Here is an 11,794-nt window from a genome sequence, read left to right on the forward strand (position 1 = left end):
TCGTCCATCTGAAATATTTGATATATTTTATAAGTTTATACTACTGTACTGATCAAAGGTTTGGATAATTGAAAACTTACTCATTTGGAAAATAAGAATAATAAAAACTATTTCACACAGGTTTTAGATCAATCATTATAGGTTGAATATAAGAAATAAAAGTTTACGTGTGTCATATCCTTGGACTGGCAGTGCATATATATTACACACACACAATCTCAAACCTCTCAATGATTGCTAGTTCAGCTCATGATGGAGGAGTCAGGGATACAGTTGAATGATATTTTCCTTCTGAAACACACTAAACTATGACCCCATGTGTTTTCTGTTAAGGATGTTGAGTGTCTGTTCCTTTCTAAAAACACAAACCTCTGAAACTGAAGTTCAGTCTACATGAACATTACATGATGTGTCAAGTGTTAAAACGGTGTGAAACAGTTTCTGATACACACTTGATTGCATGTTTAACTTCATGAAATAAATGCTGAAATCTCCTCTGATCGAAGGCAAATACACAAAACACTGATTTTTATCAAACAGTTTATCATCTTTTTGTATTCTTAGTAAAAATGGAATCAAACGTATGTTTCTGATCAACGCTTGTCATCTTGTGAGGGTCTCTCTCAGTTTCTCATACATTATCTGATCCTGCAAAGAGGAAGAGAAGCAGCCACGATTAATAAATCACACACACTCACTCCAGACGGATAAACTCTGAGCAGAACAGAAGAGTTGATCCAGCTCGAGGATCTCTCATGTTCTGTTCAGAGCGTCCTCATAACGAATGTTCTCCTCGTCCCTCACCTTCTTGGACACTGACGGTCGCACCTTCTGGAAGGCGTCTTCAAAGTGAATCCTGCTCACTCGGATGTCCTTCTCCGGCTCTGGAACATTAAACACATGCTGTTGTGTTGGGTGCGGATCTCCTGGAGTGTTTGTGACGAGATGTGTGTGTGTGTGTTACCTGATTGTGTGTGTGCTGGCCGTGAGCTCAGGTGAACTCTCAGAGCGTTCACACACGCCTCTCGCACCAGCGCTGACAGATCTGCACCTCTGAACACACAATCAACAGACGATCAACATCTGCTGAACACAAGTCATCTACAGTTTCAGAGGAGGATTATACATCAACAAACTCATCTGAGTAGAGCCAAGTATCACCAGTAACCTCATCAATACCTACATACTACATAATCAATAGATGAAGCGTTACGATGTGTAACTGAAACTGCAGCACAAGCGTGAGAAAACCAGCTGGTCCGGTTTGAATATGTCTGATTTCTCAGAAGATACACACTCATTTAGATCAGCTGCTTCAATAATGGGATGCACAACAAGTCAAAGCAGAAACTAATCAAAGGATTTGAGTGGAAAAATGATCTTTTCATATTGTGAGCACCGCTCTAATAACACCTGACACACTCACGTAAAACTGTCACAGCGTGCATCATGGGCAATCTCCTGGAGATTGACATCTGAATCCAGAAGAGGTTTGGTGCCGTTCTGAAACAGAATCAGTCCAGAGGTGAGCCACGCTTGAGCTCATTACACCGGTCATGCTGTGTTAGGTTATATGAGCTTTACCTTGGTAATGGTGACTAATATGGCATGTCTGTCTTCAGGAGGCGGTAAACCCACATACAGAGTTTTGTCCAGTCGTCCTGGTCTGAGCACAGCTCGATCGATGATATCTACACACAGACATGAAGTCACAAACACCTTACAGAAGTCCAGGATTATCACAGACATGTGAATATAGCTCTGATCACCTGGCCTGTTGGTGGCGGCCATGATGAACACCTGGTGACGGTTCCCCATGCCGTCCATCTCTGTGAGCAGCTGGTTGACCACGCGGACGCTGGCTCCAGACTGACACACACACACACACAGCAGTGTCAGCAGACCTCAGACAGCTGAGAAACTGAAGTGTGATGACGGCTCTCACCTCATGCTCCGAGCGACGAGGACAGAGAGCATCGATCTCGTCGAAGAAGATGACGCAGGGCGCTGAGTTCCTGCCCCTCTGGAAGACCTGCCGGACGGCCCGCTCGCTCTCGCCCACATACTGCACACACAACACGGCTCACGGTCAACCTCACACACTCCACACACACCTGAGAGACCAGAGAAACTCACCATGTTGAGCAGCTCGGGACCCTTGACAGAGATGAAGTTCAACCCCGACTCGTTAGCGACAGCCTGTAACGAGAGAGAGAGAGATGCTGTGTCCAAATTCAGGGTCTACATCCTTCGGAGGACGCATTTGAAGGATGTTACGTCACAGCGCCGCGACGAAGGCTGTCCAAATTCGTAGGATCCTTCAAATGCGGCCCACAAATGCGTCCTCCTTTTCCCCGAATTGGAAGGATGGGTGTGATGGATCCTTTCGCGTCCTACCTATCCCATAATTCTTTTCGGCAGGACGAAGCGAGCGGTAGCGGAGTGGGGGAGGAGTATTATTTTCGATGTTTTTTAAAAACTGGCTTTTCAAAAAGATATATTTTCAGTGGTTTTCTAGTTAGGCATTTTTTTTTAGCGTTAATAATTTTTTTTTACATTTGTACGTGTATATGTAAAAAAAAAAAAAACGTTTACTTTTGTAAACTAGCTTCTTCCTTACTGCCTGTGTGAATATCCCCTTACACACAGCTTATTTGTTAGTGATTGAAGCTGTTTTAACGCTTCTAAGGACGAAAGAACAGACAGAAGTGTTTATAAAGCTCCGGGGAGAGAACGATGAGCTCTTCACCTGCGTCTTGCTTGGCGCTGTCACGGTTGCTAGGCGACAGGATATGAGCAACGGTTAAGGGAGGGAACTGAAAGAAGGGTAGGCTGTCCAAATTCACAAACACCGACTTCCGGTTTTTGCGGCCGTCGGAGGACCCATCCTCCTTCAACCGGGTAGGAAGGATCCTAAGGAGGATGCAGACCCTGAATTTGGACACAGCTAGAGATTCACCGACCACTGAAGATACAGGGAGCAAACACAGCCACGTGCTTAAAGGGACAGTACACCCAAAAATGAAAACCCGTCATCATTTACACAGCTTCAAATGGTCCCAAACCGGTCTGAGTTTCCTCTGATGAACACAAAAGACTGTGAGCAACCAAACAGCTCATGGCCCCCACTGACTTTTCTGTCGAAAAATGGGGGTCCAGCAACTCTATGGTTACACACATTCTTTAAAACATCAAAACAACAATTTATTCACATTCATGATGCATCATAGATGTTTTCCTGATCACAGAACTTGTTTTCTGCAGGAATCCAAATGCCAAGGGAAAACCAGGTAATGTGAAATCAGGGATCAGCCAAACGTCCGTCATCACTCAACAGAACCAGTGCTTTACATGGCAGAGGAAGCTTTAATCACGCTGCGTCTGTTAAGACATGGTGTAACACACACACACAGCTCTAAAGAGAAGCTCACACACTTTGGCTAGCAGGGTCTTCCCACATCCGGGCGGTCCAGCGAGCAGCACTCCAGCGGGCGTGTTCAGACCCAGAGCTCGGAAATGCTCCGGGTTATTGATGGGAGCCTGAGAACACACAAACACACAACATCACCTCTAAACGAAGAGACGAGAAACTGAGGAATCACTGATACCACAGAGGACGCGGTGTACCATGATGGCCATGTTGAGCTCCTCCCGGATGTCGTGCAGTGCGCCCACGTCTTCCCAGGTGACGTCTGGGACGGTGGCGAACCCCTCGCGCTTGGCAGACGGCTGGACTCTGGGTAACGACGTCCTGAAGTCTGACATGAGCACACAGAGTCCAGAGAGCTGCTCCTCGCTCAGAGTCTCGTTCCTCTTCAACAACGACAGCAGCTGCTCCAGATCTGCTTTCTGACAGCAACCAACAACAGCTGAGACCACAGTCCTCTGAGAGACCGACACGAGCTGAACACAGTTTCACACTAAACGCTCTAATGGGATTAGTCTTCTTCAACGCTAACAGAATAGTTCACCCAAAAACAAAACCACTCAGTCCATCAGTTCACGTCTGGTGAAGCCAAAAGCTGCAAGTTTGTACCAAACAAATCCATCATGAAATGTTTTTAAACTAAAATATGGGAGTCCATAATAACACTTCCTCCAGTGATATGGTGCTCTGGTCTGAATCAGGAGAGAAATCTGCACAGATCAGGTACTGTTTACAAGCCAAAACAGCTCTGAACAAATATGCGAGTTGATTTTGATGTGGCAGCCAACAGGATATGGACATTTTCACTCGAGGAAGTGTTGATATGGATTATGAACTCACATTTTAGGTAAAAACGTCCTAATGATGGATTTATTTCTAATAAGCTTTTGTCTTGCACCTGATGCAATGCTACATTTCTCCAGATCTGATGAAGATCTGTTGGATGGCTTGAGAGTGACAACATTTTCATTTTTAGTTGAAATATTCCTTTAAGTATGTCAAAAGTATTTGCATGGAAAGCAAGTATAGATGATGTCCTAGAAGCACTCATGAATGTACTGAAGGCACTTTCACACCAAATATATTTCCAAAAACAGTAAGCAGAAGAAATGGTCAATACCAATGACAGTGGTCAATGATGTGAAATCCAACCCATAATGATTAAAATGTGTAGACTATTTCATGCAAATTACTCGTTTGAGATAAAAGGGTTCGTGAACTGCAAGAAATGTAATTTTTGGGCTTGTGTCCAATTTGTGTGGATTTTAAATGGGCATCAGTGCTACCAAGGGTCCTTGAATGAGTATCAGCAGAGGGTGTAAAAATTCCTTAAGATTGACGTGTTTCAAATACATTATTACGATTTCAAAGAGTGATCTACAAATTAGGCATTGTCTTAAAGCGCAGATTTTTTTTCAAGTATCGCTGTCAAAGTGTCTCAGGTCAAGGCTGAACACAGATGCTAACAATGCTAAACATCTTCTGCGGTCTGGGTTAGAAATCATCGGTCCTGGTCATGTGTTGTGTGTTTGTGTACCGGTGCGGTGCCGTCTTCAGTGTTGGGCTGCAGCAGGATCCTGTTGACCGCCGTCATGGCCGCCTCCCGACACAGCGCCATCAGATCTGCGCCCACATACCCCGGCGTGAGGCGCGCCAGCTGACTGTAGTCGAAGTCCTCCGGGAGCATGATTTTACGACAGAGCGTCTTCAGGATCCTGGGATAAGACACAGTGAGGGGAAGTTATGTTCCTTGTTCAACATGACTTCTTTTATTCAGCTTTTAGCAGTAGTATTAGCTCTTTCTGTGCTGTGTGGTGTGGTGTCAGTGAGAGTGACGTACTTCAGCCGCGCGGCCTCGTCAGGGATCCCCAGACAGATCTCACGGTCAAACCTGCCGGCTCGACGCAGGGCCGGGTCCAGCGAGTCCGGACGGTTAGTGGCTCCAATAACCAACACCTGAGCCGGTTCTGATAACGAATTGAGGTCTGAAGACAACAACAGACAAACATGATGTGTAGAAACAGAGCCATGGAGAACAGAATCACTGAGCGGTTACAGTGACGCACCGTCCATGCAGGTGAGTAACTGAGCCACGATCCTCCTCTCCATGTCTTTAGAAGCCATCTCTCTTTTCGGTGTGATGGCATCGATCTCATCGATGAACATGATACAGGGAGCGCTGCTCTACAGGAACAACAGACACAGTGAGACGAGCACCACAGAGAAACACACGGTCTACAGTGTTTCAACAGCTGAAAGACGTCAGTGAAACAGCGAGAACAAAATCATGTAACATCACCTTTACCTCAGGAGAGACATCCAATGACCAGAAACTCATTAGTAAACCATCAGTGAAAACCCTGAGTCTCAACTCAAGATTCATACGTCATCTGACAGCTGAATACATAGTATTTCCACCAGTGTATGGTTTATTAGGATCGGACAATATTTGCCTGAAATACAACTATTTGAATAAATCCGGAAACTGAGGATGCAAAAACTAAATATTGATGAAATCATCTTTAAAGTTGTCCAAATGAAGTTTTACTTCATATTTTTACTAATATTAATATTAATAATCAAAAATTAAGTTTTGATATTTTTCGGTAGGAAACTACCAAATTTTTTCTATTGTATTTTTGGCTATTGCTACAAATATACCCCAGAGACTTCAGACTGCTTTTGTGCTCCAGATTTACATATAAAAACTACTTTAGAGAAGAGAACTACATTATATATTCATAATCTGTCATAAAAACAACTAATAAATTGTTTTAGCCAGTAGAACAGATCATTAAAAATGTAATTCCTACACATTCCTAATGTTCCTACACAACTCAGTTTTAGCTCGTTGATTATAATATCTATAAGTGAATATCAGTTGAGTTCTCAGTGGAGGCGTCTGACCCTGAAGATGTTCAGAGAGTGACTCTTACTATGGCTTGCTCAAACAGCTCCCGCAGCTTCTGCTCCGACTCTCCAGAGACTCCTGACACCAGCTCTGGAGCAGAGACCTTCAGCATCGGCAGGCCCACCTCCTGCACACACACACATCAGATGCAGCAGTGACACACACACACACACACACACACACACACACGTTCAGAGTCACTCACTCCAGCCGCAGCCTGGGCCAGCAGGGTCTTCCCACACCCCGGCGGTCCGTGCAGCAGGAAGCCCCTCGGAGGAACCACTCCCAGCCGCTGGTACACCTCCGGATGCCTCATGTGGATCAGCAGCTTACAGACCTCCTGAAGAAGACCAGCACACGTGTGTGAGCAGGACAGACAGACGGAGAGATGGAGAGAGACAGACAGATTGAGAGAGACAGACAGACGAAGAGACAAATAGACAGACAGACAAATGGATTGAGAAAAATAGATAGACAGACGGACAAACAGACAGACGGATAGACAGAGACTGACGGAGAGACAGACGGACAGAAGGAGGGACAGATAGTCAGAGAGACAGACGGATAGACAGACAGAAGGAGAAACTTACGGAGAGACGGATGGAGAGACAGACGGCTAGACCAATAGATAGACAGACGGAGAGACAGACAAATAGATAGACAGACGGACAAACAGACAGACGGATAGACAGAGACTGACGGAGAGACAGACGGACAGAAGGAGGGACAGATAGTCGGAGAGACAGACGGATAGACAGACAGAAGGAGAAACTTATGGAGAGACAGATGGAGAGACAGACGGCTAGACAAATAGATAGACAGACGGAGAGACAGACAAATAGATAGACAGACGGACAGACAGACAGACAGACGGACGGAGAGACAGATGGACAGACAGACGGATAGATGGATGGAGAGACAAATAGACAGACGGACAAACAGACAGACAGATTGACGGAGAGACAGACGGACAGACAGACAGAGAGACAGACAGACAGAGAAACGGACAGAGAGACAGACAGAGAGACGGACGGAGAGACAGACGAATAGACAAATAGATAGACAGACGGAGAGACAGACGGATAGACAGACGGACGGAGAGACAGATAGACTGAGAGACAGACAGACGGATAGACGGACAGGCAGATGGAGAGAGACAGACAGATAGACGGAGAGACAGACGCAAAGACAGACACACAGACGGATGGAGAGACGGACGGACATACAGACGGATGGAGAGACCGAGAGACAGACGGATGGAGAGACAGATGAAGAGAGACAGACGGAAAGACAGATAGACAGAGGATAGACGGAGAGACAGACGGAAAGACGGATGGAGAGACAGACAGACGGTGAGATGGATGGACATACAGACGGATGGAGAGACAGATGTATAGACGGATGGAGAGACAGACAGACGGACAGGCAGAAGGTGAGACAGACAGAAAGATGGAGAGACAAAAAGACATACGGACGGATGGACAGAGAGACAGACGGAGAGACTGGTGGAGAGACAGACAGGGGGTGAGACAGAGAGACATACAGAAGGATAGATAGACAGACAGACGGATGGAGAGACAGACGGACAGGCAGACGGAGAGACAGACAGACAAATAGATTGACAGACGGACAGACAGACGGAGAGACAAATAGATAGACAGAGAGACGGACGGATGGACGGAGAGACAGATGGAGGGACGGATTGGAGAGACGGATGGAGAGTCAGACAGAGAGACATACAGAAGGATAGATAGACAGATAGACAGACAGACAGACGGATGGAGAGACAGACGGACATACAGATTGACAGGCAGACGGAGAGACAGACAGACAGACAAATAGATTGACAGACGGACAGACAGACGGAGAGACAAATAGATAGACAGACAGACGGACGGATGGACGGAGAGACAGATGGAGAGACGGATTGGAGAGACGGATTGGAGAGTCAGACAGACAGAGACAGACGGAGAGACACACGGACAAGCAGATAGACAGACGGACAGACAGACAGAGAGACAGACAGACAGACAAATAGATAGACAGACGGAGAGACAAATAGATAGACAGACGGACGGATGGATGGACAGAGAGACAGACGGAGAGTCAAACAGATAGACAGATGGACAGATGGATGGAGACAGACAGACGGACAGGCAGAAGGAGAGACAGACAGACAAATAGATAGACAGACAGACGGAGAGACAGACAGATAGATAGACAGCCAGACAGACATAGAGACAGACGGACGGAGAAACACACGGAGAGACAGACAGACAGACAGAGAGACAGACAGACGGAGAGATCTGAAACACACCTCTAGAGTTTCATCACTGCCGCCGAAATCCTCAAACTTCACAGAGGAGTACTGCAGCTCATAACCCTGGCTCTTACCTAGAGTTACAACCAGAATAACTCACTACACAACACCTGATGCTCAGAAACGAAGAATTGTTAATAAAGATTATTGTTTTGCATCAAGATTTTTTTCATCACAATCACTATAATAGGTAAGATTAGTCAACATAAATAAACAAGGAAAAATGTGCATATATAAATTAAATTATTATTTTGATGGAAAAGCAGGTTCCTGCTTCGTGCTTCGAGCAGATGTCACTCACTCTTTTTAGCTTGTATTGCGGCAGTGATTTCTTCATCCACGTCGTGCTTGCTCTTCTTCGATCTCTTCAGTTTCCTGCTCTTTGGTGTCTTTTCCTTCTCCAGCTTTGATGAATCTCTCTGCTTCTGAAACACATTCTGAGGTGAGATCCACCAGACGCAAATGCACCCCATGCTGAACTCTGGTCTTTATTTAACTGCATGGGCACATCAATACTGGAAACCTTATGTAGAGTATAACAAAGGATGGGGAAGTCTGAAAGTTGATATTCACCGTGGTGCTGGAGGACTCATCCTCACACAGGTCGATGAAGATGTTCTCCTGCTCTCTGTCGGGGGTCTTATCGATGGTCCAGCCGCTCTTCTGAGGGGGCGCTCCTCTCTGATAGAGGGACGTCAGCGAGCTGTTCATGTGGTTTGTGTGCTGTTGAAGAAACACAAGCATTAACCACATCTTACCTAAAGACAGTCCTGATGTTTCTGGCTTCTGTAGTCAAACCGGATTACTTCATGCTCAGGAATCTCGTCCTCGCTGTCGGAGCTGAACTCTGTGACGTGACTGTCCTCCCTGAAAACCACCAGAGCAGGGGTTATAAAGAGATGAGTGTGAATGACCCGTCTGTAGATGTGTAGTCGTATCTCACCCGTCCTCTTGGTTGTGTCTCGCTCTTTTGGCCAGGTGTTTGTCTTCCAGAGCAGAGACATCAGACTCACTGCATATCACCGCATGCACTGCACAGACGTCACAAGACACGTTCAAGAGAACAGTTTCTGCCGTAATGCTCAGTTTTCATGCATTCATAAGCCAGACCTTTCTCCACTTGAATCCTGAAAGCCGTCCTGTTCCTGCGTCCGTACTCGATCCTGCTCGGATCACAAACACATCACAGGGTCAGGTGTGTGCGTCTGAGCTCATCACGGTCACAGAGTCACAGATCCAGACTCACCTGAACTGCTGCTGAAGCTCCGAGGCCATCGCAGACACGTCCACATACTGCTCCCTGTGAGACTTCAGATACTGAAACAGACAGAGGGATTGACTCCAGACCCAAAACACACAAACACACTCAAGAAAACACAAACGAGGTGATCTGAGGAGCATGTTCAAGTCAAGCGGGTGTTGATCTTGATCAGAAACACAGCATGAAGCAGTTTTAAAGACATTCAGCAAGCCTCGAAGACAAAGCAGGATTACATCAGAAACATTTGAGAGAGAAAGAACAGCAAAAGAAGCAGGTAAACAAATATAACAACATGTCTAAATACAAGACAGTGAAACATGGTCAAACCTGCTGTATTCACTTAGACGAGCCAACTTTCTGGTCTTACCAACTACTCATAGAGTAGTAAGATAACTCATATTCCAACCCTTTAAAACTGTGATACATTTATCCTTATTTATTTATGGCATGTTTTAATTTTTTTCTTTCTTCAGATGACATAGTTGTTCCTTACAGTGCTGTATAATGTCACAGTTATTTACAACACAATAATAATAACTCGATATGGACATGTCCTGAGTGGAAGAACTCGGCCCTCGGTTGCTAGGGTGTTGCTAAGCGGTCTGTAGTTGTCACGCATCATTACGATGTAGTGTTATAGAATTCTTAATCTGATTTAACACTTAGCTAATCAATGCTAGCATGTGTAGTATACATAAGCGATGTAATATTTATTATTATTATTTTTTTTAATGTGCTCTTTATTCATATTACTTGCTTATTGGTTACTGTGCTTAATAACATTACTGTTATTTACACGATAGTTTAATAAATAATAGATATAATGCTAATATACAGATAGATACTAAAGCTTTAATTTTACCTGATGGACTCTGTGTTTGAGTCTCGGATCTATATTATAAGCACCGCGGTTCTTCATCACTCTTTCTTCACGAGGCCACGACATAAATCCACTTTACATGAATGTGGACTTTAAATGAAGGAGAATAATAAGAGGGGAAACGGTACAATCAAGAGCGCTCCATGTTTAGCGTAGCGCTGCTGCTGTACATGTGGAGAAGACGAGTAGCGGCGCATGCGCAGCGGCCACACGCTCATCAGCGCCGCCTGTCGGCCCGGAGACACGCGCTTCACCCGCTGCGACACAACACCACAACACTAGAGGAAGAGCTACAGCTCAAACAGTGCTCGTCCGCCAGGGGGCGCTGAATACACAAGACGGACTTTGTTTATATCCTCTTCAACAGGTTAAATTATGAATATTATATTTTTGCTTTATTAATTCAGTGGCACAAGAAAAAGGGGTTTTACATATATTCACATTATAATATTAACTAAAGAAAAAAGAAAACACCGAAACTTATAGAGGAAAAGGAAAGGGAATATATTCAGGGCTTTCAAATCATTATATGTTTTCAGCTCTTTGTGGTTTTTGTTTTGTTATAAGAGATTTACATATAATTAAAAATCATTCATAAAATTAGAAAAATGTGGTTTACTTTGAGCCCACTTCTTTACGTTTATGCTATTTTCCTAATAAAATAAACAAATAAAAAATAATATGTTGTTCTTCACACTTCAAATTTTCATTCATATCAAATATACACATTTCTATCATGCTCCAGTTTTCTATTAATAAAGAATTCAAAATTATTTCCAAAAATAATCTTGAGTAACTACAGTAGAAAATAAAATAGATGTAAAATAGTTTATTTTTCTTGATTACAAAATTCACAGGTATATGCAATATGAAGCTTTATTATTTACAAAACGTGCTTAGGGCGGAATAAATTATATGAAATATTTCATAAGACACTTCCTTAATTGTTTTATTGATGCAGAACTTATTTTGGCAGTTTCCATGATAAATTGAGG

The 11,794-nt window shown here is 44.3% G+C and overlaps 1 protein-coding gene across 2 annotated transcripts; it reads right to left on the bottom strand.

The window, feature by feature from the left end:
- Positions 1-526: 526 nt before the first annotated feature.
- Positions 527-11,050, bottom strand: nvl (nuclear VCP like). Of its 2 annotated transcripts, none has more exons than XM_052613790.1 (23): positions 10,782-11,050; positions 9,905-9,975; positions 9,769-9,821; positions 9,602-9,689; positions 9,465-9,525; positions 9,232-9,381; positions 8,960-9,080; positions 8,656-8,732; positions 6,544-6,678; positions 6,364-6,465; positions 5,494-5,611; positions 5,268-5,412; positions 4,965-5,142; positions 3,628-3,849; positions 3,436-3,540; positions 2,137-2,199; positions 1,946-2,065; positions 1,770-1,869; positions 1,585-1,691; positions 1,427-1,503; positions 965-1,053; positions 805-884; positions 527-648 (listed from the first exon to the last, which is right to left on the bottom strand). In XM_052613790.1, the coding sequence occupies exons 1-23, from the start codon at positions 10,863-10,865 to the stop codon at positions 604-606; spliced, it is 2,391 nt and encodes a 796-aa protein (XP_052469750.1). In that variant the 5' UTR covers positions 10,866-11,050; the 3' UTR covers positions 527-603. The 2 variants fall into 2 exon arrangements, with proteins under 2 accessions (XP_052469750.1, XP_052469749.1); XM_052613789.1 differs by having other exon boundaries at positions 8,960-9,083; positions 10,782-10,987.
- Positions 11,051-11,794: the final 744 nt, after the last annotated feature.

This window comes from Carassius gibelio, chromosome A13 (assembly GCF_023724105.1).
Source record: "Carassius gibelio isolate Cgi1373 ecotype wild population from Czech Republic chromosome A13, carGib1.2-hapl.c, whole genome shotgun sequence".
NCBI classification, from domain to species: domain Eukaryota; kingdom Metazoa; phylum Chordata; class Actinopteri; order Cypriniformes; family Cyprinidae; genus Carassius; species Carassius gibelio.